The sequence below is a fragment of the Saccostrea cucullata genome, unplaced genomic scaffold (assembly GCF_032062105.1).
Source record: "Saccostrea cucullata isolate Sc308-1 unplaced genomic scaffold, CSIRO_AGI_Scuc_v1 ctg276, whole genome shotgun sequence".
Classification (NCBI taxonomy): domain Eukaryota; kingdom Metazoa; phylum Mollusca; class Bivalvia; order Ostreida; family Ostreidae; genus Saccostrea; species Saccostrea cuccullata.
Genome location: NW_026930478.1, coordinates 71,585 through 99,360, shown reverse-complemented (window position 1 = coordinate 99,360; position 27,776 = coordinate 71,585). Strand labels below are relative to the sequence as shown.

Genomic DNA, 27,776 nt, shown 5'->3' with positions numbered 1-27,776 from the left:
TTGTCACAATTTTATCATTAACATTTTGTTGGTGTCAATAAATACAATAAATGAGCATCAACCACATCATCCAGAATATAGAGTATTGTGTTTACAGTAAACTCTTTCAATTTCTACCTGATAGGAATGTATGACCAGGATATTGAGTGTATTTGAATATTTGTTAAATTGTCTTTTTATTCACTCTGTAGTAAAAAATATGATTTGTTTAGAAGGAAATCTCTAATGTTTACACATTATTCAATATTTAGCAGGTCTTTGGAAAGCTCTGATGAATGATATACTGCATTACTTTCATTATCATCTATTAAAGTAAAACACATGGAAAATATTTCCTCATTCATGAAAAATTCAAAATAGCTGTTGACAATTTCATTGGTACTCAAATGTCATTGTGACTGTGACCAAACATATGTTTCCTTAAGGAAAATTCCAAGTGCATACTTATATGGAACGTAGCATAGACGTACTTGTTGAAAGACTAAGTGTCTGTAATGTCTGCAATTTTAAACAAATCCCAAATTTTGAATTGTTAGAAAGAAGTATTCATATGATGATCTTTATGATAAGCTTGTAATTACACAAACCTGTTTTTCTTCAGTTAAGATTTACCTTGGAACTTTTTTGTATTTTGAGCATTTTATTTTTAAGGTTATAAAAGTCAAAATCTTAGGATTAAATGCTTTTTACATTATTTTTTTTAGGTCCATCTAAACAAGGCATCATGCCTGCTGTAAAGGGAGATAATATGCGAGGACTGTTGGTCTTCATCTCCGACATCCGTAACTGTAAGTAATCTCCATATCAGTAGGAGAGAAAAAACATGGGGACTGTTAGTATTCATCTGTAGTAAGACAAGTAATGACTCTCCTTAACACTAGGGGAGGTAATGTGAAGGGACTGCTGTTAGTAGTCAGCTCCAACATTCATAACTGTAAGTAATGTCTGTAACTCTCCATAACTATAGGGGAAATAACACCTGAGGACTATTGGTCCCCATCTCCAATATTCATATCTATAGGTTACAACTCTCTGTGTCATAAAGGGAAATAATGTGCCTGGACTGAGGGTCTTCATCTAGTATAAAATTCATAATTTGTAAGCAAAATCTTTCACCCTTTTAGTAAGGGAAATAACTTGCCAAATATTGGTGTGAGTAAATATCTCCATATCAATAATTAAGAAAATACAGTAAAACTCACTGGGACCGATGAAATTACTTCGCTATATACGTAATTCGTTTTATCTGTATGATGAATTTGTAAAATTATATAGTTGGAGATCCAAGTAAACATCGCTATATCCATGAATTCGCAATATCCGTGTTCATACTAAACAAGTTTTACTGTACATTGTAATTGTAAAATGCTTTCAAAGATTTAATGTTGAAAACTTGAAATCAAGCTTTTATTTCTACATAGAATAATTATGCCCTTAAATTGGCATGGTAACATGCTTATTTATGAATGAAATTACTTACTATAATACTATTTTATGCAAATTATTGCCTCATAAAGTAGATTTGTTAATCATACTTATATTTGTTCGTTTTATTTTAATCAATACTGTTTTGCTTTTAGTACTAGATAATAGAGTATTGAAATACTGTAAAAGCACAAATATCCGTGGGGGATTAAATTTCGTTTATTTCGTTGTTAACAATTATCAACGAAATTAAATCCCACACGAAATTTTTTATGACTATATATTGAATGGAATTACACTCAAAACAACGAAATTAAATGCCCACGAAACTATTTTTGATGACAAATCAACGAAATTTTATCCCCACGAAAATTTGTGCTTCTACAGTATATGTGAACCATTACATGTATCGCTTAGCCTTTAAAAGTAAAATATAATTCTGCTGAGAATATATTAATCAAGTCTTGAAAGTGAGTACAGGGTAATGATTTCAATATTTGAATCTCCTACACATGTAAGGACATTGCCTTCACCTGTTAGTGAGAGGTAAATAATTAATCAGCTGATGATAGTATTTCCCTCCGCTGTATACAGGTATTGATCAGCTGATGTAACAGGTGCTCTTCCTCACACTATCATCATTAAGACATTAGGAACAGTCGGCAGGATCATTATCCTTATAATTACCTGTGTCATTTGTAGAAGGAAGTCGAATACATTCTATCATCATATTTTCAGTTAAGAAAGCAACCTGTGTAATAATTTGCTTTGTGACCTTAATACAGTTGTAGATAAGATAGATATGTAAATGGTATGCACATATAATAATAGGTTAATAAACAAGGAACATTTACATACAACATACTTATATATGTGAAGAGTTTGATGTCTCCCACTCTTAAAAGTTAAAATGATAAAACTTAATAGTGTAATATCATTTGTATTTATGGCTTTAAAAAGTACCAGAAGGTGTTCAGCAAGTTTCAACATTTTCTCTTTATGAATGTCTGACATAGAACCAATACATGAAAGTCCTTGAAGCAGTTAATTGATTAATGATTTATTAAGTATGATTCATGAGGAAGGTTATAAAAAATCGTTTTTAGTTAAATCTCATTCTATTTAACTCGTAAGCATCTTAATTAAAGAAAAAAGATAAAATTAAAAGATTCTTGCTTAAAACAAATATCTTAAATCTTCAGATCAGGAGCAATGCCAGGGAATATTTTAAGTGATGAAAACAAATCTGTTTAACCCCTATATTGTGTTTAGTTTGATTGCTGGCTATAAGGTAAGCCAGTCTACATTGATCGTAAGACTGAGGCAGTCCTATTGATCTGGCTGTAAGGACAGAGATTCTAGGCTGTAACTGAGTATTGATTCTAGGGACTGTTATGTGCAGATTTATGTTTGATGGTTAGAATCTAATTGATCATGGGAGACTAGTACTGCATGACAGAAAATTCTCATTTCTAATGAAAGCCTTTTGTACAGAAATCAAATAGGGTTATTTGTGGTGTATCTCTTGTAATGGGTTCATTGTTCATGTTTGTTGATTTTTCATTACAGTTAATATGTTCAGGAGTATTAATGCTCTAAAGCAAAACTTAAAAAATATATATGCTAAAAAGATATTCTAAAGTCATTGATTAAATAACATGTACACATCAGAAGGAAAGATCAGCTCAGGAGATCATGTTAACCATTGATTGTTAACCCTTGCTAGCGAAGTTTCATATACTGCCTGTAAAATCTCTACTCTGCTTAAGCGTATAATTGATCAGGATTAAGTTTCTGAAAGAGGTCCATTTCCAAGTAATTACGAGGCCAAAAATGACCAATCTTGACTTACTCACAGAAGAAGACAAGTATTACTACTCATATTTAAGATGCTGCATGCAACCTACATTGTTAAGATTTATAATTGTCATAAAGCTTTTTGGGGGAGCTTTGAGTTTATGTTCTATAGTCCTTATTATTCAAGTACCATACATGTAATGTCAGTTGAAAGTTGAATCTAGACTCTGAAGTAAAGAATTAGTAGGGTGTTGGCATTAAAGTAGTCAGTGTTAGGTAAAAATTGACTACAAGACATATCATCTAAAATTGAAAAGCGTTTTACATTTGTCCAGAGTTATTGCATGTTGACATATTACATTAATTTGATTGTCATTATATGGATTCAAGGTAAAAATCAGACCAAGATCAATATCCTTTTAGAAGGAAAATGTACTACATTATCATGGGGCCTAGAAAAAAATTATGTTTGTTTCTGCTTTCAGGCCGAAAAAATATAAGGTAGGTAGGTAGGCAATTTCTTTTTTTTTGAAAAATTTCTTTTTACTTCTTTAATCAAAACATGTCTAGAAGTAACATTAATGACAAAAGAAATGGTGTTTTCAAGCATTTCTGTGACTTAAACTTATAATAGAAAGGTGATCCAAACTTCTTTCTGTCTTGAAAAGCTTGCAAAGTTGAGGCTATAATTCCCTGGATGAAATCTTGCACATCATGGGAAAAAAGCATTTAAAAAATATTTAGGGTCGGCACTATAAATTAGGGTCGGTTGGGAAAGTGGAAACAAACATATTTTTTTTCTAGGCCTGGTCATTTACATCTTGTTCCTTTGTAAACAGTTAAAAAATTTCATGATCACTTAGCAGATAATTTGAAATAGAATAAAATCTTTTCAATCCTTGAACTATTCCTTGAATTTGAATTTTGATTAAATTGTTGAGAATTTATAAATTTCCAAATTTGAATTATGAGAGACTAAAAGGGAAAATGTTACAAGAAAAATGACGAAGGTATGCATGTCAGAATACTGAGATGGAGAAACATTAGTAGCTTTTATTGTAAAGTACTTATCAATTATGTTGACAAGGGCATCAATTAAAGTGTTTCTCTGTAGCTCACTAGCATCAGAGTATTGTGGTTTATGTATAGTGCCCTGTTAATGAGGCACTCACAACACTTAAACAACTCTCCACTTAAAAGATTCTGTTCATTGTGTCATTCTGATTTTTGCAGGCAAAAGTAAAGAGGCTGAAATCAAAAGAATAAACAAGGAGTTGGCCAACATCAGGTCAAAGTTCAAAGGTAAAAAAAAAGTCAGCCTGGAATATTTTTTGAAATATTTTCAAGGTTAAATATATTTCTAGAACAGTCTGAGAAAATATAGAAGTATTTAATGATTAGATGAATAAGTTAAACACTATTGTTCCAAATTTCAAACATCTAAGATGCAGTTTTAAGTTTTTCTTTTTTTTTTGAGACATTTATATAAATGGATTCTGAAAACATAAAGCCAACTTAAAATCAATATTAATATTTTAACACAGGTGACAAGACTCTAGATGGCTACCACAAGAAGAAGTATGTGTGTAAACTTCTGTTTATTTTCCTCCTTGGTCACGACATAGACTTTGGATACATGGAGGCTGTCAATCTACTGAGCTCCAACAGATACACAGAAAAACAGATAGTAAGTCTAGGCCTAAAAAAAAATATGTTTGTTTCCTGTAACCCGACCGACCCATTCAAATTATCCCCGGGTGGATTTTTTTTCTGCCAGATATCAAAACTGAGTTTGATCAATCAGCTGATTCCATTTATTAAATTTAAAAAAATAGCTTGTAGCTGAATTTGAGACATAAAATATGTCAACTTGGTGTACATTTACCTTAAATATAAAGAGTAATCATTATTGTAACAACAGTTTCCCCCTACAACTTTCTGAAGTTCGTTTTCTGCCTGCTTGGCAGCCATTTTGGATGCCATATTGGGTGTCCACTGTAAATATAACACCTGGTATTTTCGGTCCGGGGATGTTTGGTTTGACCATTCATAAGCAAAAAAAAAAAAAAAAAAAAAAAAGAAAATCCGACCTACCGACCCTTGATTTTTTGGGAATGTTACAGGAAACAAACTTTTTTTTTTTAAGCCCTATCTATAGGAAAATAGAGTGTAAGTCAACTGTAATACAGAAAAACAGATTGTAAGTCTATTGAAACACAGAAAAACAGAGTGTACTGCACTGTATCACAGTAGAACAGTGAATCTATTATAACAGAAAAACGGATTGTACGTCTACACAAAAAGATTGTAAGTCTACACAAAAAGCAGACAAGTTCTGCAGTGACACACTGTCAATTGTATTCTGAAATTTCATTCATTTCACTGATTCAAACAAGCACACAAAGCAACACAAAGAGTTTTATGGTCAGAAATTTTTCCTAGCCAAGCTTATAATTTGGTAATTTTGCATAGTAATACATGTAGCTTCAATGACTTAATATAAAGTTGATATTAGTTAAAGCTCTACATGTAAAACAGAAAAGTAATTAAAATATTCAGCTATTCTGAGGAAAGACAATATTTATTTCATCCATCCTCCTCCCATTGTCTGTGTATGTAGATACAGTAAGATACTTTGGTATTTTTCAGGGATACCTGTTTATTTCTGTGATGATTAGTGCCAATAATGATCTGATAAAGCTGGTCATTAAGTCCATTAAGAATGACCTGGCCAGTCCAAACCCTGTCCATGTTAACCTGGCACTCCAGTGTACAGCAAACATTGGGAGTAAGGAAATGGCCGAGGGGCTGGGCAACGAAATCCCCAAACTCCTGGTCACAGGGTAAGGAATAATGTCTATATGTCTAAGAAAATTTCAGTCTTAATATATATGTGTGTTTCAGAAAAATAGAAAGTGTACATATGTCTCAAATTTTTAGAACAGTATTTATCTGTCTACATTTAAGAACAATTAAAACACAGAGATTTAGAAATTAATGTTTTTGTTAATGATAAGTAATCTACAATTATCTTGACTGAGCATTGTTTTTACATCTCTAAGATGAATGGTTTGTGTTTGTTGCAGTGAAACTATCGATTCTGTCAAACAGAGTGCAGCGCTGACTCTGCTCCGATTGTTGCGGACGTCACCTGAATACATTCAGATAGGAGAGTGGTCATCAAGGGTCATTCACTTACTTAATGACCAGCACCTGGGGGTGGTCACATCGGCAGCAAGTCTAATTGAAGCTCTGGTCAAGAAGAACCCCGAGGAATACAAGGGATGCGTTTCACTAGCGGTGTCCCGTCTCAGTAGGGTAATTGTCACTTAGTCACAGGATTGTGTTGATTATTTGATACCAACTATATTGATTTTCTTGTCAGACATTAAATGTCACAGACACAGTCATGTACAACTTACTCAAGTAATTTGACATTTATAGAATTTTATCTCCAATTCTTTTTATTTGAGTAATCTTAAATTTGTTCATTTGATTCTTAATGAAGATTCGCATCATTTTTTGTGGCAACACAATCAGTTCAGTTTTGGTAAAACAACGTAGTACAATAAGGGAAATAACTCCTTTTTCCTCTTCCTGCAATTCAGATATTGTCATTTTTCATAGCATTATTTTTAGAACCATTGACATCCAAATTCAATAGATTAAAACTACACAAGCAATATCTTTTTTTTATATATATATAAAAAAATCTTTTTCAATGCTGAAAAAATAAAATTTTCTTTCAGTTAGTAGTTTTATTAATGCCCTCATTTTCAGATTGTGACAGCTTCGTACACAGACCTCCAGGACTACACCTATTACTTTGTACCGGCTCCCTGGTTATCTGTTAAACTCTTAAGATTGCTACAGAACTATCCTCCTCCAGGTCAGCTATCTCAAAAAGAGTGGTTTTCAATTACCTAAATGGTAAATTGAAAAGTTTTTAAATTATTTGAAATGTGAATTTTTAAAGAACATTTTTTTCATTGTTTCTGTAGAGGACCCAGCTGTAAGAACAAGGTTAACAGAGTGCTTAGAAACTATATTAAATAAAGCACAGGAACCTCCTAAATCTAAAAAGATCCAGCATGGTAATGCCAAAAATGCAGTACTTAATGAAGCAATTAACCTAATTATTCATATGGACAGTGATCCTAACCTTCTAGTCAGGGCCTGTAACCAACTGGGCCAATTTCTACAACACAGGGAAACTAACCTAAGGTATAGTACACAAGGCTGAATGTTCCTTCATTCATTGTAGTTATATGTATTTGTTTTATTTTTGAGAAAGACTTTATTAATGAAAATTAGACAAAGGGTCTGGTAAAAAATTATTAATATTGTTAAAATTAACATACTAAAAGCTGAAATTGGTTTTCATGAATGGGTTTTTTCAGTATCTTAAGATTCACAATGTTATTTGATAACCACAGAGCCTATGCATTTAAAATGATAATGTTTTAATGAATAATATGCTATACCTTTCCTTTTGTAACAGATACTTGGCTTTGGAAAGCATGTGTTTGTTAGCAACATCTGAATTTTCACACGAGGCAGTGAAAAAACACCAAGAAACTGTAGTTAATTCATTAAAGGTAAGTCCAAAGACAAACAGAATCTGTTATTAAAAAAATAGGGCTTGATAAATATGTTGTAAGTAGGCACAGTAAAAGGATATCATAAATCATTTTTTTTTTCAACTAAAATCAAGGTAGATGTTCACAAAGATAAGCTGATTGAATAACTTAGAGCTTTTATATTGGTGTAAATTTGTTGCTTTATTTTTGTTCATACATGAAGATATGAGTAGAAAAAAAAACATATGACATATTACTGTAAAGCATGCCCCCACTTTGCCACTCTTCAATATAAGTTTTTCGGTTGAAAGAGAACAGAATCCAAGTGGAGAAAAAAGTATTGCAATAACATGTAAATTAAAGAAATAATGTTTTTTAAGCTAAATCTTTTCTTCATTGATATGAAAGATAGACACTTTGTAAGGACCAGACACTATCACAAATGTATATACATTGTTAGTTTAGTTGATTTGGGATGTGATTGTGAACTCATTTCTCTATTTTTAGACTGAGCGAGACGTCAGTGTGAGACAGAGGGCAGTGGATCTTCTGTACGCCATGTGTGACAGAACAAATGCGGAAGAAATTGTAGGGGAAATGTTGGAATATTTAGAAACTGCTGACTACTCAATAAGAGAGGAGATGGTATGTTTATACTCTACACAACAGTAATTAAGTTTTAGCAGCGGTGGTTACATTATTGAAGTAATGCTAGTGTTGAGATACAATCGATCTTATAGAATAAAAATATGACTTTAAACAAGTGTACATATATTTTAATTATCTTGAATCCGAATGAAATGTGAGAATAACTCTGACATTGAATTGGCTTGAATAAGGAGTAACAGGGAAAAATACAGTTATAAATTTAAGTACAATTATAATTTATAGAGGAGAAGAAATTGTTATCAGTTGTATGTATTAATCATATTTTCAAGTACATGTATTTGTACATTTCTAATATATGTACAATTTATGTAATATTTAATATGAAATTTCGTAGAATTAAGAAATATTCAGCACTTTTACATTTCTGAAATCGTAATATTCTTTTTGTTGTAGGTGCTGAAGGTGGCCATTCTGGCAGAGAAGTACGCGGTGGACTACACTTGGTACGTGGACGTGATACTGAATCTGATCCGTATCTCCGGGGATTACGTCAGCGAGGAGGTGGGTGTGATCTTGTCGTTAGCATGCTGGACAACTTCAAATGAAAAAAAAAAAACTGTTGAGCATTCAGTGTTAAAATAAAAAAAATTAAACCATGCTTACTACATGTATATACTGTATTAATGATTCTAGACATTTTTTAATCTTAAATAACGTGTTTCTAAATTTTGTATAGGTGTGGTACCGAGTCATACAGATTGTGATAAATAGGGATGATGTACAAGGGTATGCTGCAAAGACTGTGTTCGAGGTAGGTCATTAGGATATTAGCTCCCTGAAGTTTCACATTCATGTTCATGAATTTAATAACTTATTCTATCTGTAAACAGAATTATTGATGTTTTGTTTCGTTTTCAGGCACTGCAGGCCCCAGCTTGTCATGAGAACATGGTCAAAGTAGGAGGATACATACTAGGGGAGTTTGGAAATCTTATTGCAGGGGATCCTAGATCTAGGTCAGTTGACATACTTTTATGATAGTTTATTTTCCAAGGTACGCATTTCTATGTGGCATCTAAATACGCTGTAGGTATATCCTAAGATAGCAATTTTATATTATTTGTCATGAAAATAGATTTTAAAATGTCTTTGTTAGAAAGTTGAGACTTGTTACATTCTAAGTACCACCTGAGTGGTCAGTTTTCTAGTTTTACTTTCTCTTTGCAGTCCACTTGTCCAGTTCCAGCTGTTACATTCTAAGTACCATCTGTGTGGCCCCGCCACCCGCGGATTACTCCTGTCTACATACATCAAGTTTGTCAACCTGTTTCCTGAGATTAAATCAACAATTCAAGATGTAAGATTTCTTACAAATTTGACCATTTCATCTTTAAATGAAGTCATTATCCAAGATTTTAAAAGGCTTGAATTAAATCAAAATATTATCATAAAGTAATTATACATGTACTTATTTGGCATTTACATGTAAGTAATGCCTATTTGCAATTTGTTTTCATTTCAGGTTTTAAAAAGTGACAATAATCTTCGAAATTCAGATGTTGAATTACAACAGAGAAGTGTGGAGTATCTACAGTTAAGCACGGTGGCATCAACTGATGTTTTGGTAAATATTTATCTCTGAGTGTCAGTCATAGTTACATTTCATTGAACATGTAGAAGATATAGTAATGCAATTTTAAGCACTACAGAGCATAAAATTTGTACAACATGTACATGTTAAATAGCATGTTCATGTGCATTGCCCTGTATAATACCATAGATAAATTGTCAGAGACATGATGCTTCAATTGCTGATGATTATTGTAGGCAACAGTTTTGGAAGAAATGCCACCCTTCCCAGAGAGAGAATCATCAATTTTAGCCAAACTGAAAAAGAAGAAACCAACCGTGACAGAACAAACAGAGAACAAGGAACCAAAACAACCAATGCCACAAGCTCAGATGAGCAACAGTGTCAACACCCACGCCACCCCCACACCCCCTCCTGTGAGTTACTCTTATTGTTTATTATAACACCTACGCCACCCCCACACCCACTTCCCCTCCTGTGAGTTACTATTACTGTCATTTATGTATTCATAAATTAGTGCATTCACTGGGAATTGAGTGGTTCGCATAAATATGAATTTGCATTACACATGTCTACACAATGCATTGTATTTATTAATGATTTATTAACTGCATTCATGAATTATCACATTGTTGACTGCACCAAAACCAATAACATGCGGAAATTACTTCAGAATCATACCTGCATAGTAGTTTAAGGGTTGAATGACACATGTTAAAATGTAATCACATCTTGTTACATGATTTCTTCTTTCATTAATTACATATACATATTAAATTTTACTTAATTTAAAATTTAAATATTAAATTTTAATTTTGTCTTCTATTTTCTCTGTTGCCTGTGTAATTGTATTGATTCTGTTTGTTTTTTGAGGATAGACATCACATAACAGATGTACCTTACATATCAGCACACACACACATACATGTACCTATTCTTCTTCAAGTGAATGTTTTGAACACATGTTTTTCTTTCAAGTGACAGAAATTAGAGGAAGAAAACTAACTTTTGATGATTATATTGAAAACATGAATTTTCTAATTCTCATGCTATGTAGATATTTTTAGCTCACCTGAGCCGAAGGCTCAAGTGAGCTTTTCTGATCACATTTTGTCCGTCGTCCGTCCGTCTGTCCGTCCGTCCGTCTGTCCGTCTGTAAACTTTTCACATTTTCGACTTCTTCTCAAGAACCACTGGGCCAATTTTGACCAAACTTGGTACAAAGCATCCTTGGGTAAAGGGGAATTTATATTGTTAAAATGAAGGGACATATCCCCTCGCAAGGGGAGATAATCAAGAAAAGACAAAAATAGGGTGGGGTCATTAAAAAATCTTCTTCTCAAGAACCACTGGGCCAGAAAAGCTGAAACTTATGTGCAAGCATCCTGGTATAGTGTAGATTCTAAATTGTTCAAATCATGACCCCTGGGGGAAGGGATGGGGCCATAATGGGGAATCAAACTTTTACATAGAAATATATAGGAAAAATCTTTGAAAATCTTCTCCTCAAGAACCACTGGGCCAGAAAAGCTGAAACTTATGTGGAAGTATCCTGGTATAGTGTAGATTCTAAATTGTTCAAATCATGACCCCCGGGGGAAGGGCGGGGCCACAATGGGGAATCAAAGTTTTATATAGAAATATATAGGAAAAATCTTTGAAAATCTTCTTCTCAAGAACCACTGGGCCAGAAAAGCTGAAACTTATATGGAAGCATCCTGGTATAGTGTAGATTCTAAATTGTTCAAATTATGACCCCCGGGGGAAGGGCGGGGCCACAATGGGGAATCAAGTTTTATATAGAAATATATAGGAAAAATCTTTGAAAATCTTCTTCTCAAGAACCACTGGGCCAGAAAAGCTGAAACTTATGTGGAAGCATCCTGGTATAGTGTAGATTCTAAATTGTTCAAATCATGACACCCGGGGGAAGGGCGGGGCCACAATGGGGAATCAAATTTTTATATAGAAATATATAGGAAAAATCTTTGAAAATCTTCTTCTCAAGAACCACTGGGCCAGAAAAGCTGAAACTTATGTGGAAGCATTCTGGGGTAGTGTAAATTCTAAATTGTAGGAATCATGACCCCCGGGGGAAGGGCGGGGCCACAATGGGGAATCAAAGTTTTACATAGAAATATATAGGAAAAATCTTTGAAAATCTTCTTCTCAAGAACCACTGGGCCAGAAAAGCTGAAACTTATGTGGAAGCATCCTGGTATAATGTAGATTCTAAATTGTTCAAATAATGACCCCCGGGGGATGGGTGGGGCCACAATGGGGAATCAAAGTTTTACATAGAAATATATAGGAAAAATCTTTGAAAATCTTCTTCTCAAGAACCACTGGGCCAGAAAAGCTGAAACTTATGTGGAAGCATCCTGATATAGTGTAGATTTTAAATTGTTCAAATAATGACACCCGGGGGAAGGGCGGGGCCACAATGGGGAATCAAAGTTTTATATAGAAATATATAGGAAAAATCTTTGAAAATCTTCTTCTCAAGAACCACTGGGCCAGAAAAGCTGAAACTTATGTGGAAGCATTCTGGGGTAGTGTAAATTCTAAATTGTAGGAATCATGACCCCCGGGGGAAGGGCGGGGCCATTATAGGGAATCAAAGTTTTACATAGAAATATATAAGAAAAATCTTTGAAAATCTTCTTCTCAGGAACCACTGGGCCAAAAAAGCTGAAACATACATGTATGTGCCAATGGAAGGATCATGGGGTAGTGTAGATTTCAAAATGTCTAAATTATGATCAGTGGGGTAATGTGGGGGTGCATTATGTATAACAAGGGTGAAATCTGGTAAAGAACAGAATGGTCAAAGCTTCTCAGGTGAGCGATGTGGCCCATGGGCCTCTTGTTATGCATTACAGCTATCTACAGTGTCCAATCCCAGCACGGCCTCGGACGACCTACTTGGCCTGAATTCCCCCGCCCCCACTCAGACGGGGCCCTCAGCGGGGAGTTTCCTGGTGGACGTTTTCGACACAGTGGGGTCAGGGCCATCTACCAATGGAGTGGATGAGAATGGTCTGACAGTTGGAGCTGAAGAAAGCTTTAAAAAGTAAGTCATTTGTAGTTTACAGAGAGATATTTGTGGTAGTTATCAATGAGTATGTGTGTAAAAGAAGATTTAAATCTTGACTGTTGAAGTCACAATGGCGTAATCATCTTTAGGTGTTGTTAAAATTTTAATCAATTTTTTTGGTGTAATTTTTAGTCCAGACTTTTATTTTTGAATGAATCATAATTCTTTAAGTCTGTACTGTGTTAAAATTGCCTTTCTCAAAATGATATGAAATTAAAATGTCATTTGATTAATTAATTTACATCTACAGATTTAATTTTACAATTTTTCTTTCTACTAAAATGATATTACAGAACAAAGTTATCTTAAAGCTTGCTGTTTTTTCCAGATTTATTTGTAAAAATAATGGAGTATTATTTGAAAACGACCTTCTACAAATTGGGGTGAAGTCAGAATACCGTCAGAACCTTGGGAGACTGGGGATATTCTACGGCAACAAAACCTCATTCCAGTTCAGTGGATTCAGTGTAGACACACAATGTCCAGGAGAACTCGGATCTCATATCCTTTACATACACTTAGTTACAGTGGTCTTTGGGTTACTGAACAGTAATGAGCTCTCATTCAGATGTATATGTTAATTAATTTTTTTTAATTAAAGTACATGTAAATAAATAATTTTCATGAGTTTTCTATAATATTCATGAAAACATTGAAATAAAAAAAAATTCATTATTATCATTTTTAGCAGAGATTTCCATCTGATAAAATCAAGTTTTTCATGAATTTTAATGATCTATAACACTGTTACTCTTGTCTTTAAAATCCAGGGAAGACAAAGATTCTTGTAGAATAATAAAATAAGTAGATGACCTTAACAGAGGTTTACAGATCACATGTACACAAAAGCCGGTAGATACCACGATAGACAGCGGAGCCCAGGTCCAACAGGTTATCAATATTGAATGTATCACAGAGTTTGCCGAGGCTCCTATTCTAGCTATCTCTTTCACGTAAGTAAACGGACACCCCTCCTCAAACAGACGCTGTGTATGTGTAAATTATACATGAATGTTTTATACATAGGTAAATATTAGAATCTGAAACAGGTTATTGGAAACTTTATATTTTTTAGGTGTAATGGTAACTCTCAGAGATTGAAACTAAAGCTTCCAGTAATGTGTAGCAAATTTTCGGAACCAGTTGAAATGGATTCTGGCACATTTTTCTCCAGATGGAAGGCCCTTTCACAGTAGGTTGAAGGTCAAATAAATCTAGCAGGCTCTGGAATTGGACTGCATTTCTGATTAATTTGACATTGTTGAATATATAACATGTTAAGATGTTTTGATTCTCTTTGTAGGCCTAATCAAGAATGTCAGAAAGTTTTTAAGGCCAAATTTCCAATAGACACTGAACAGAACAAGACTAAAGTAAGCAAGGAAACTGTGCTTCTTGTGTTTTGAGAGATCATCATCTTTCATAGTGTTTGCAAAAAAGATCTAAGATTTATTATTGCAAAATTTGCACATCATCAGCTTTCATATTGTTTGCGAGAAAAAAAATGATTTAAGATTTTTTATTGTAATACTTGTATATGTATATCAAATATTTATTCCTGATTGACATAATGTATAATTTAGATTTTGGGATTTGGAGTGAGTGTCTTGGAAGGAATAGACCCTAACCCAGAAAACTATGTTGCTGCTGGTATTATTCACGCCAGATCAGCCCAGATTGGCTGTCTCATCCGACTAGAACCAAACAAAGCTGCCCAGGTAAGGGAGCATTAGCTCTGACAGTCGATCCCTAACTTTCTTGCCACAGTCAATTCTTTATGTTATATGGGTCCTGAAAGTCTTTTCAATATTTTACCCTTAATAAATATTTTGGTCATAACAAATAAAATTTAATCAGAGTTTCTCCCAGAATGCATGCATTTTGTCATTCAGAGATTTAATATTTGATGCCATGGGTTTTGTTCCATTTTACAGATGTATAGGTTAACAATACGTGCCAGCAAGCCTCCAGTACCAAATATCCTAGCTGATTTATTGGAACATCAATTCTAATTCACACACAAGAGAGCAGAACATGTGATAGACAGTGGACTGTAAAAAAGGGAGATAATCTGTACAGGGGAGAGAACTGAGATGACTAGGCCGTTGTAATTAGCTTGTGTCCCGTGTTTGGTACTGTGCTAGAGTAGAGATAATAATAAGGATCTTCTTTCTAGTGATGTCTTAAGTTGTGTAAAAGTTTGTATGATCAGGAAAAAGTATCATGGGTTGTGTGTTTTAACTTTTAAATTCCTAAATTAATACATTCAAAGCATTAAATGTCAGCTTTAGGGAAAAAAAATTTTTGCAATTGTAAATGTCTTATGTTTGTAATATATGTATATTTTTTGATCTTTACAAATTCCCCTAGACTCTCAACATAAGTTTAGTTCATGTAATGCATTACATATTGCTTGTTGTTGATTGTTTTGGGCATTGGATCCTAGGATGTGATAAAATATTGTGGGTCTACCACACTAACTGTTGATCACTGTCATAATATAGCATAAACTATATAGGGGGAGAGTAGACATGGAAAATGCAGCAAAGTATAAAAGGTGGATACTAGGTAAAGTGCTTCAATTTTTATAGATAATAACTATTGCCATTATCACAATGTCCAAGGTATTATACATTCCATTTAACATGCAGATATTTACCTAAATTATTAAGGAAACCTCTTTTTAGGAGATATTTGTGTGAAGAGTATATGTTTAAAACACTTACGGTGCATTCTGCTATGATGAGCTATGTTTATGAGTTCTCCATGTAGTTTAGTACAATTTTTCAAAGGTTTATGAATATTCAGAAGTTTGGATATGGAGTATGAACATGTTCATGTACATGTGTGTGTTGTTGTTGTTTTTAAAGAGTTTGACTCCCTTTTTATGTAAACAATATGGAAATGACAAATTCTGAAAGAAAAGCATAATGATTGTTGAAGAATTATCTTTATTAAGAATGAATTCAAACCAAGTAGATGATATTTTTCAGAAACATAATTCCTTTTTTATAGTTGAAGATTTCTAGATTTTCTGAAGAATTTAAGCAAAAATGTACAATGTATTTTCTATGTATGATAATGAATACTCAATGTATGAATGGTAAATTTCACAATCCATAACCAACAATCATTAAATAAGAAAGTAATTAGTACCTGAAAATTGTAGGATATTTGTTGTTGGAATTGTTAAATGAAGGCTTCTTCATGGTGCATTGATTATAATAGTTAATGGAAGAAGAGGAAACCACTTGTACATACATATAAATATCCACATTAAAATCCTTTATATTTAGAGAACTTAAAGGGTGCATTTAATGGCCAATAGAAGGAAGCATACAAATATCGTAAGTAACTATAGAACTGGTGCCAGTGAAATCGAGACCCTTGGATAAGATTATATAAATATTTAAAATTTTGATATAATTATTTAAAATTTTGATATAATTATATCCTGATCAAAATATAGATAAATTGTTTTTTCAGTACAGAATAGTAACAGGTTTTTAAAAAGCTGGCTGTTAATCAGACTGGACAAGAGCAAATTGCATGAATTATAACCAAATGTGATGTTAGGTACCATTACATAGAAGATTGTATACAAAAAAGTCATGTGCAATAAACAGTAGAATGCTTGTAACTTAAAAGGTATTATATTTCCTGGGAAGAGAATTATCTTCTTAATCAAAGTTGTAAGTGATAGATGCTAGAATTGTATTAAAAATGCAGAAATAAGTTGATCTATTGTTTAGGAAGCTCTGCATTGAGATGTTTGAAATCTGAGTAGGTCAGATGATTTTCGAGTCATGTGACAGATGTGATTGGAAGTTGACAGCTTTTGATTTATTGATGAAATAGTTGATGGGGAATTATTTATCACTAGACCTCCTTGTGTATATTGTATAATTATATATATCATGATGATAATATCAACATCATAATAAATAATTCATTAAAGTGGTTAAATTAAAATTTCATGTGTTTTACTGAGAGAAGACAGAATCAGAATTCTAAAATGTGTTTACATTAGAGAAATTGAAAGAATATGGTTTCAAATTACGTACGTCTGTGTAACTAATTGCCCCATTTTTTCTCGCAGAGATTCTGCACCAGGTATTGTAACCCCCGACTAACACCTTAATTTACAAATCCTGCAATTCTGACATGTTCTAAATCACGAGGCAAAATACGAGTAATAAAAAATGGTATCATAAATCACCTTATCAGTACTTTGCCCTAAAAAGAAATTCAATTTTACACTCAGATTACAAATATATGGTGAGAAACCAATCAATATTTGACTGAGATCAGCAGATCAACCCGGAAGTTAAGTGCACATTTTTTCCCACTTAATTATTGAGAAACAATATATCAAAAAAAATATGAATAAAATAAATTAATAATAACTTAAAAATGAATAATATCATACAATGTATCTAAGGTTCTCTTGCGTTATTAATTAACAAGAGGCACACATGCCTTATAGGTCACCTGAGTATCATGTAACAACTTTTCAACAATTGAATTGCCAAAGGCCATGAAATTCGCAATTTTGAAAGAGGCACCATTGCTTATCATAGCTATACACTTAGCTTGCTTACTTTGGTTACTTTATACCCAGAGGTAGATCAGAGTAACAAAGAGAAAATGCATTTCCATTTCATAACCAGTTGAGCACCCCACCCCACAGGAACCACTGACCCTGAACGCACATATTTTAAAATTCTGGAAATGTTATCATAAATTTTATTTCATCACAAATGGTTGATTAATACCAGAGAGCAGATTTCAAAGCATTAATTTATTTTCAGACTATGTAACCCCCCGCTCCTTACCCCAATTACCCCTGACCCAGGGCCCATGAAATTAACCATTTTGGAAGAGTCAGGTTTCATCATCATTAATATGTACTTATATCATTGGCATAATACCAAGAAGCAAAGAAGAAGGTTTTCAACGAATTCATGCATTTTCACTATATAGATCCCCGCCCTAACACCAAAACGCCTGACCCAGGGGCCCTGTAAATTCACAATTTTGGAAGAGGCAGCCTTCCTCATCATAACTATTTACATAGTTCACTGGTTTAATACCCAGGAGCAGAGGAGAAGATTTTTAAAGAAAATGTATTTTCACTAAATAATCAATAGAGCCCCACCCTAACACCAGAAACCCTGACCCTGGGGCCATGAAATTCACAATTTTGGAAGGGACAGCCTTATTCAGCATAACTATGTACTTGCTTAGTTTATTTAGTACCCAGAAGCAGAGAAGATGATTTTCAAAGAAATAATGCATTTTTACTACATTATCTATATAGCCCCGCCCTAGCATCCCAAGAACCCCTGACCCTGGGGTAATGAAATTCACAATTTTGGAAGAGGCAGCCTCATTCAACATAACTATGTATTTGGTTTGTTTATTAAATACCCAGGAGCAGAGAAGATGATTTTCAAAGAAATAATGCATTTTCACTATATAATCTATATAGCCCCGCCCTAGCACTAGAACCACTGACCCTGGGGCCATGAATTTCACAATTTTGGTAGAGGACTCAATGCCCATTACATTCATACTAACAGTTTGACTGCTTGATGTCCAGGAATAAAGAAGAAGATTTTTAAAGATTGCATCAATTTCAGTGGTTTTGGTCCCACCCCTCAGGCCCCAGGAGGCAGGGACCATGACATTCACAATTTTTGTTCCCCTTCACGGTTTCACCGAAAGCTGTTTTATGCCAAAATTGGTTGAGTGGTTGCAGAGAAGAAGCTGAAAATGTTCAAATGTTAACGCACGACGATGGACAAAAACGGACAGCAATAGGTCACCTGAGTAGATATGTAAAGTTAGCTACTAGTAACTGGCTACTAGCAGCTGGCTACGACAAGTGAGTAAAGTTGGCTACTAGTAGCTGGCTACGACAATTAAGTAAAATTGGCTACTAGCAACTGGCTACTAGTAGTTGGCTACGACAAGTAAGTAAAGTTGGCTACTAGTAACTGGCTACTAGTAAATGACTTTAACCTTCTAGTACCTTCTGTGTAAAATTATGCAAACTTGGAATACAAATGTTAATATTCTTGAAGTAGCTGGATTTTTACTCCGCTGATATCCACTGATATTGCTGATAAAATCAATCTCTTAGCTTTTCCACATGATCTGGCACTGAGTTACCAAGATATCTGTAGTAATAAACTCAGCTACTAGTACTTTTTGTGTAAAATTGTGCAATTTTGGGAGACAAATGTTGATATTCTTGAAGTAGCTGGATTTTTAGTACCTTTTGTGTAAAATTATGCAATTTTGGGATACAAATGTTGATATTAGTGAAGTAGCTGGAATTTTACATCGCTGATATCCACTGATATTAGTGATAAAACAATCTCTTAGCTTTTTCACAAGATCTGGCGCTGATAACACCAAGATATCTGTGGTAATAAACTAAGCTACTGGTACCTTATGTGTAAAATTGTGCAATTTTGGATACAAATGTTGATATTATTTAAGTAGCTGGAATTTTACATCGCTGATATCCACTGATATCAGTGATAAAAACGATCTCTTAGCTTTTACATATGATCAGGCACTGAAGTTATCAAGTTGGCTACTAGTAACTGGCTACTAGTAAATGACTTGAAATGTAAATAAAGCTAGCTACTAGTAGCCGAGTTTATCACTAACGATATATTCTGAAACTTCAGTGCCAAACGATGTGGAAAAGCTAAGATATTGTTTAATAAGCAAAATCAGTGGATATCAGCGATGTAAAAATCCAGCTACTTCAAGAATATCAACATTTGTATCCATAAATAGCACAATTTTACACAAAAGGTACTAGTAGCTGAGTTTATTTCTAACGATATCATAATAACTTCAGTGCCTGATCATATGTAAAAGCTAAGAGATCGTTTTTATCACTAATATCAGTTGATATCAGCGATGTAAAATTCCAGCTACTTCAAGAATATCAACATTTGTATCCCAAAATTGCACAATTTTACACAAAAGGTACTAGTAACTGAGTTTATTACTACAGATATCTTCGTAACCTCAGTTCCAGATCATGTGGAAAAGCTAAGAGATTGTTTTTATCAGCAATATCAAAGGATATCAGCGGTGTAAAATCCAGCTACTTTAAGAATTTCAACATTTGTATCCCAAGTTTGCATAATTAAAAAAAAAAAAGTACTAGAAGGTTCAAGTCATCAAGTCATTTACTAGTAGCCAGTTACTAGTAGCCAACTTTACTTACTTCTCGTAGCCAGCTACTACATGTAGTAGCCAGTTACTAGTAGCTATCTTTACATATCTCACCTGAGTTTACTCAGGTGACCCAAAAGGAAATCAACCATCGGTACTGGAAACAAAACAATAGTGTAAGTTGTCAACATATATTCGGTCGAGGAACAATGTCTAATATCATGATATAGTGAAATTTGTGGGGATAACGAACAGTATTCAATCTCAAAAGTCCATTTAACAATACAAAATAGGAGCAGAACAAACATCACATGTGGGATCAGGTGCCATGGAGGAGTGAGCATCCCCTACCAACCGGTCGCACCCACCGTGTGCTTCTTGTCATGATCGGGAAATACCCTTTCGGCAATTCAATGTATAAATAATGGCCTAACAATTGAATAAAAAATGTTGGTGAGCATTTGACTTAATGATATTTTTGTATTTGCTGACAAGGTCATTGTATCCACCACAGAACTTACGGAATGATGACTTCAAACGAGACTTCTGATATTCTTGTTTCATCAACTTCTTTGTCAATAATTTATCTCGTTTTAGAAAATGTTCATACGTTGAAATTGCTCTTGCGTATCGAATCAACTGATATAAACCCCGTATGCAGATGATTACAAAGATTTATATTACTGAGGTCAAGGTACTCTCAATAAATCACACAACTGTTCACGTTCCTTAACAGTCAGTTATTGCATAACAACGGTCAGCGAAAAGAAGGATTTATTACACCCTGGGAAGATACGTAACCAGACAGAAACTGTACAGACATTTATGATTTAACTTATTGGATTTGGGAAAGAATGGTATGTAAAATACAGCTTTGTAAAGAATGATATTTAACACAAAATATATATTTGCAAAGTAAAATATCAACTGTGTTTACATTTTAGCTATGATATCAATTTAGAGATTTAAAGAAGGCAGTTATATGCACGTTAACTATGATACTTTTATGAATGGCTTTTATTGCTTTCTAATGTTACATTTGTTATATTTACATAAAAATATCTCTGTCTGTGAATAAAAAATATTAAAAATTATCAAGATTGAAAAGAAAATGAATTCAGTTTTATTCATTTTTTTTGGACAGAAAAAAAAAACAAGGAAACCTTTGCAATTTTAGATATTTCAATTTCTCAAATTCTGTCTTTTTAAATTCAACTGGAATATTTTTTTTTCTATTTTCACATAATATGATTTCAAAATTTAAATCGAGGGCAGTGAATTTAATTATACACTGTAATTATAAAGAAATGTCATTCTAGGAAACACATGTCAACAGCACTGAACACGCCCACGAAGAAAATGGCCAAAGTCATTATATGGAACTTGTTTCAGAATTGGTAGGTATTGCTTGCTTTAAGGACACAGAATACCCCCACCCCCTGTTTTGAATAATTCAAAAATGTGTTCACAATTAACAATGTCCTTATCATTGCTAAAACACATGCGTATCACAAAGTTTTCCTAAATGCAACCCTTGCTTTGCAACCATCAACCCCCCATATTTTCAATCATATTCAGTATATTATGTAAGATTTGTATGTACATGACATTTTTTATAAATATTGCATAATCGCTTGTGATCTATGTTTCGTATGTTTTGCTTTGTATTATCTGTTTACTTAAACATGTTAAACGTATGACTTGTTTGTTTATTTTGTCGTATTATGTTTTGCTTTGTCTTATTTGTATGTACATATACATATGTCTTGTTTGATTATTCTGTCATTTATTTTAGTAAATAAATGACCTCTTCTATTCCTCTACTGAATGTTATGTCTTGTCTTTAATAAGGAGGTGAAGTTATTCAGGCATCCATAAATGCTGTCTATCTTTTATGGCATGTCGAACGTTGCAATATCCAATCTATTCCATTTGTATTATACAATTTTTATTTATTTATCCTTACAAAGAAAGATACATACATGTAGCGGGTTCAATTAAATGTTCAACCAAGCCTCTTGTTTTACTCCTCATTAAGATATAAACAGTAGGAGAAACTTTAAGAGTACTGTGCAACAATATACTTAAGAAGTGGTGAAAATCAGATGCGGATACTTAAAAATTTCATAGAACTTTGGGACAATTTGAAATCACAAGATTTTACCAAAAGCAACAGCTTAAAAACTTACGACTTTTCGACTTTTCACTTGCTCTGGCCTTCAACACGACATTTAGATATATCGACGACGTATTGTCAATTAACAATGGTAATTTCCATTCTTATGTCCATATGATATATCCTGGTGAGCTTAAGATAAAAGATACATCAGAATCTGACACATCTGTTTCATATTTGGATATTTTACTTGAAAAAGTCGTTAATGGTAATCACAACAAGCTATGATAAACGTGATGCAGCAATATAACCTGCATATGGAGTTTATATATCTGAGTTGAATCGATATGCAAGCCTATGAACAATTTCTAAAACGAGGTAAATTATTGGCAAAAAAGTTGATGAAACAAGAATATCAACAGTCTCGTTTAAAGTCATCATTTCGTGAGTTCTATGGTCGACACAATGAACTTGTCAGGAAATACATGTACAATTTATCACTGAGTCAAATGCTGATACTAATTGTTATACTAATTTTCATACTAATTGTTAGGCCATTTTAAACTAAATTGACGACGGATTTTCCCCTTATTTTTTGATCATGGCAAGGAGAACACGGTGGGTGTGTTCGGCCGGCAGGGGAAGCTCACTCCTCCATGGTACCTGATCCCACCTCTGATGTTTTAAAGGTCCGTGTTTGCTCTGCTCCTATTTTGTATTGTTTTATGGACTTTTGATCTTTAATACTGTTCGTTATCTCCATATGTTTCAATGCATTTTATTATTTTTCATTTGTACAATACAAATGAAAAATTTTACAATGGAAATGAAAAATTATACAATACAAATAAAAATAAAAAAAAAAATGATAATTTTTACAACGCAAATGAAAAATTATACAATACAAATAAAAAATATACAATACAAATGAAATATTATATAATACAAATGGAAATTTTACAGTACAAATGGTAACTTATAGAATACAAATAAAAATCATAACGACGTATGAAAAATTAAAGAATACAAAATAGAAAATCATAGAAATACAAATAAAAATCAAACAATACAAATAAAAATCAAACAATATAAATGAATTTTTTTGTTCATTACAAATGGAAACTTATAGAATACAATTAAAAATTTTACAATACAAATGAAAAATTAAACAACACACTATGGAGAATTATAGAATAAAAATGGAAAAGATCGAATATTGCAATTTTTCGGGTACCTGTAAAGTGCGAAACGAAATAGAAACGAAACGAAACGAAACGAACTGAAACGAAACGAAATCTGCCGAAACGAAACGAAATCTACCGAAACGAAACGAAACCTACCGAAACGAAACGAAATCAAGACGAAACGAAACGAAATCAAAACGAAACCTGCCGAAACGAAACAACACTATCAAAATGTTTTCTTTTTTATCAAGGTACATGTATATAATTATAAATGTGTAACTACATGTGGACTTTTTTTTACTTCAAATAAAATTCATATACTTCAAGCACTTGTTAATATAAAATTTAATTACCGATAAATTATGCTCCCTTCTCAGTCTAATGATGCATTTACGTGTTCGCAAGCTGCAAATATACACGAGCGTACTATGCATGTATAGTTTCAATATGTGCTTTATTTTCTACTTTTTATATCTTACTCTTATTTTCAGTCCTTATTTATCTAGATTCAACATATCTATCAAAAATGATGTGTTACATGTAAAGGCTCGTTTATGTAAGGGTCGAAATAAAGTCACTGTACTGTTGTATTGCGAATGTCTTAAAACATAGGATAAACCAGAGACTTAGAGTATTTAGTATTCCATTCCAAGGTGTCTGGGTTTTTTTTGTTCTATTATACATGTAACTCCAACCGAAATCTTGTGTATCCTTTCTACGTACATACGGTCCTATTTTTATCGAGGTAATTTTGGAGGAAGAAAGGAGTGATTTGCAATAAAGAGGCTTGACCATAGACGTCTTAAACTATTTAACTGACAAGTAAAAAGTCTCTCGAAACGAACGATGTAATTTTTAAGTAGGTAAATTATTCAGTAAGATATTAAAAAATATGACATAGGTGTCGGAAGCGGCGGGGAGGAGGGGTTAGCCTCCATCCCCACTTTCTTGCAAAGATATATATTACAAAGGCATTGAAAACTGGAGTTTACCTTTTTGTTGGTTAAGCCCCCCCCCCCCAACTTTCAATTTCCTTCCGACGCCTGTGTAGGAACTTGAAGCGAAACAATTGCCTGTGGTGCTTGAACTATTTAAATTTCATATAAAGTAAAAAAATAGCCCATATAAAAATTCTAAAAGTTTTGTTTCGTTTCGTTTCGGCAGGTTTCGTTTTGATTTCGTTTCGTTTCGTCTTGATTTCGTTTCGTTTCGGTAGGTTTTGTTTCGTTTCGGTAGATTTCGTTTCGTTTCGGCAGATTTCGTTTCGTTTCAGTTCGTTTCGTTTCGTTTCGTTTCTATTTCGTTTCGCACTTTACAGGTACCCCAATTTTTCACATGCCATGATCTTTATATGTGAAGTTTTGCATACATGTTGTAATACTTAATTAATTGAGATCTGTAACAATAAAGCTACTCGTCAACTTCCATTTCGAATTAGGTTGAATGCCAAAATTATTTCTACAGGGAAAAATGAAATAGTTTCTTCGCTTATTTCATGGAAGGGTCACAAATTCACAATTAAACCGATAATGTGGATGTAGGAAAAATCTTTTGCTATGATGTAGAAACCACACCCCACAGGTAATTCCTTGCGGTGTAGCAATAAGCCTGAGAGAATTTATACTATGGTAGAAGTTTTGCTGTACAGCACTGCTGCACACATTTTTTTGAAATAGAAACAAAGGAAATTACAAAAAGTAATCAAGCTGAAAATTCATGAAAACAAAACTAATTGGTAGAAGAGCAAATATGGACCACTTAAAGCATCAGCGATGGGATAGGGTGCCATGGATGAGTAAGCATCCCCTGTCGATTGGACACACCCGCCATGTGCTCCGTGTCATATTAGGACGGCGTAGACAATTCAATGTGCAAATAATAACCCAACAGTTAGTTTGAAAAAATGCCAGTAGGATTCGACTCTACGATACGTTGTGTTTGCTGTGTAAAATGTATATAAAATGATCCTGAAAATGACACAAGAAACTTTGCAGCAAACAGGAAAACTTCATACTTTTGATATACTTTTTCAAAATATTCTATTGAATTGTAAAATTGCATTTAAAACCTTTTCGCCAAATTATGTGGCTTGGTCAACCATTTAACTGTATAAGTAAACAAACATCACTTCTAAATAGCAAAGATATTTAAATTTTAGAAGAAATTTTTTTTATTAATAATACTTTATTGTAAGCGATTTAAAAACCCTCTTTCACTTGCAATTTCCATTCATATCTTGATACGATATATCCCGGTAGGCTTGAGATAAAAGATACTACAGAGTCTGACACATCTGTTTCATATTTAGATATTTTACTTGAAAAGACATTAATGGTAATCTAACAACCAAGCTCTATAAACGTCATGTCATGTCATGACTTTAATTTAACTTTACAATCGTCAACTTCCCTAATTATATTATATTAAATTATTATAATTATATATTTTTCAAACAGTTCAAAAATTTATATGAGATTCTGGCAGATTTAATTAATTTTTACAGCCTAACACTTAAACTCTAGATACTAGTTGTTATATATTTATCATGTGTAAAGAATGTGTGATTTAAACAAACATGTTTGTACATCAATATTTTTTTACCCTTTCCTCCTATGTAAAGACATTGACAATTGTAGCATTTTATGGTGAGAACCTCGTAAGTTGATTGAAATTGTGTTCAAACCATTTGTATAGTATTTATTCAATAAAATATATACAAACCGCCATTATATCTTCAACATCTGCATACGGAGTTATATATCTCAGTTGATTCGATACGCAAGAGCATGCTCTACGTATGAACAATTTCTGAAACGGGGGAATCATAAATTATTGACAAACAAGTTGATAAAACAAGAATTTTTTCAGCAGTTTCGATAAAAGTCATCATTTCGTAAGTTCTGTGGTCGATACAATAACTTTGTCAGCAAATACAATTTATCATTGGGTCAAATGCTGACTGATGTTTTTCATACTAATTGTTAGTCCATTATTTATACACTGAATTGAAGATGGAGTTTTCCATTATTTCTCGATAAGGACAAGGAGCACACGGCGGGTGTGACCGGTCTTTAGGGGATGATCACTTGTCTATTGCACCTGATCCCACCTCTGATGTTTTGGAGGTCCGTGTTTGCTCTGCTCCTATTTTGTATTTTTTTTTATCGACTGTTAATCTTGAATATTGTTCGTTATATTCATATGTTTCATTGTATTATCATAATTTTCGCACACAGTAACAAGATTGTATTAATGTATAAATGGCAATTAATATGACTTAAATGGCTTCAAACAACGCTTATTTAAAGATTTACACTGGCACTTCAATATTCTGGTATTGTAGAAAAAAATGTTGTCACTAGTACACAAACAACTCATTTGAATATTTAAGCTTGTAGATGGACTAATTCTGATAGATCTTTTACGATATGAAATTTTTGTGTAATAAAAATACTTTTGGTGATGAATTTCATTATGTAATGTAATGTCCATATTTTTCGTCATTGTGTGTAAACCTTATTGATAAGAAGTATTGTTCACATGTAAATACTACTAAGTTTGAGAAAACTACTACTAAGTTTGAGAAAATTATGTCCATCACAAATGTTGACTCACTGTTAAAGCTGTCTTTGTTTGCTAAAAAGAAATTGGCCTGCTTTCAGTAACATTTACTTATTTGATACTTCTCTTCCTTACCTGACTTTGTATTTTGTATACATGTATATGTAAATATGTTCCTGCACCCCATTTACCATTGTATGGTCTGAGAGTAAAATAAACAAACAAATAATTTTTTTTTGACTTTTAGAACTCTGTAACCTCACAACGACCAACAAACAATGTAGGACCTACCCAGAGTCAGGTGACAAAAAATTAATATGCTAAGAAAGAACACACACACGAGGGAAAAATGGAATTGGAGGCAACTGTGATATCAAAAATTTAAATTTTCTTCAAAGAAAAAAGAATTCAAATTACTTCATTATTTAACATTTTAAAAATATTTTTTAACGCTCTTATCTAGGACGGTAATAGATGAATTGTATTTTGTTTTGGTGCTACAACTCTTATCAAAATTTAAAATCTATTAAAAAAATTGATGAGAATAAAAGAAAAATTTCCCTCTACAAATTCCTTAAACTTCGTCAAAAGTCGATTAAAATGTTATGATATTAAG

General features: G+C 33.0%; 1 protein-coding gene across 1 annotated transcript; it reads left to right on the top strand.

Annotated features, from left to right (window-relative positions):
• Window positions 1–708: 708 nt before the first annotated feature.
• On the top strand, window positions 709–17,071 carry LOC134228723 (AP-2 complex subunit alpha-2-like). The gene is made up of 22 exons (XM_062710408.1): window positions 709–788; window positions 4,456–4,524; window positions 4,767–4,909; window positions 5,872–6,065; window positions 6,309–6,540; window positions 7,003–7,111; window positions 7,224–7,446; window positions 7,724–7,820; window positions 8,310–8,447; window positions 8,865–8,972; window positions 9,148–9,222; window positions 9,330–9,427; window positions 9,639–9,768; window positions 9,934–10,035; window positions 10,239–10,418; window positions 12,885–13,075; window positions 13,428–13,590; window positions 13,919–14,052; window positions 14,175–14,291; window positions 14,403–14,472; window positions 14,683–14,817; window positions 15,034–17,071. Exons 1-22 carry the CDS (start codon window positions 725–727, stop codon window positions 15,109–15,111), a joined length of 2,850 nt encoding a protein of 949 aa, XP_062566392.1. The 5' UTR covers window positions 709–724; the 3' UTR covers window positions 15,112–17,071.
• Window positions 17,072–27,776: the final 10,705 nt, after the last annotated feature.

Coding starts and splice junctions, on each gene's coding strand:
- LOC134228723 (XM_062710408.1), top strand. CDS start 725: ATGCCTGCTGTAAAGGGAGATAATATGCGAGGACTGTTGGTCTTCATC. Junction 9,769..9,933: donor TTAAATCAACAATTCAAGAT/GTAAGATTTCTT, acceptor TTTTCATTTCAG/GTTTTAAAAAGTGACAATAA. Junction 10,419..12,884: donor CCACCCCCACACCCCCTCCT/GTGAGTTACTCT, acceptor TATGCATTACAG/CTATCTACAGTGTCCAATCC.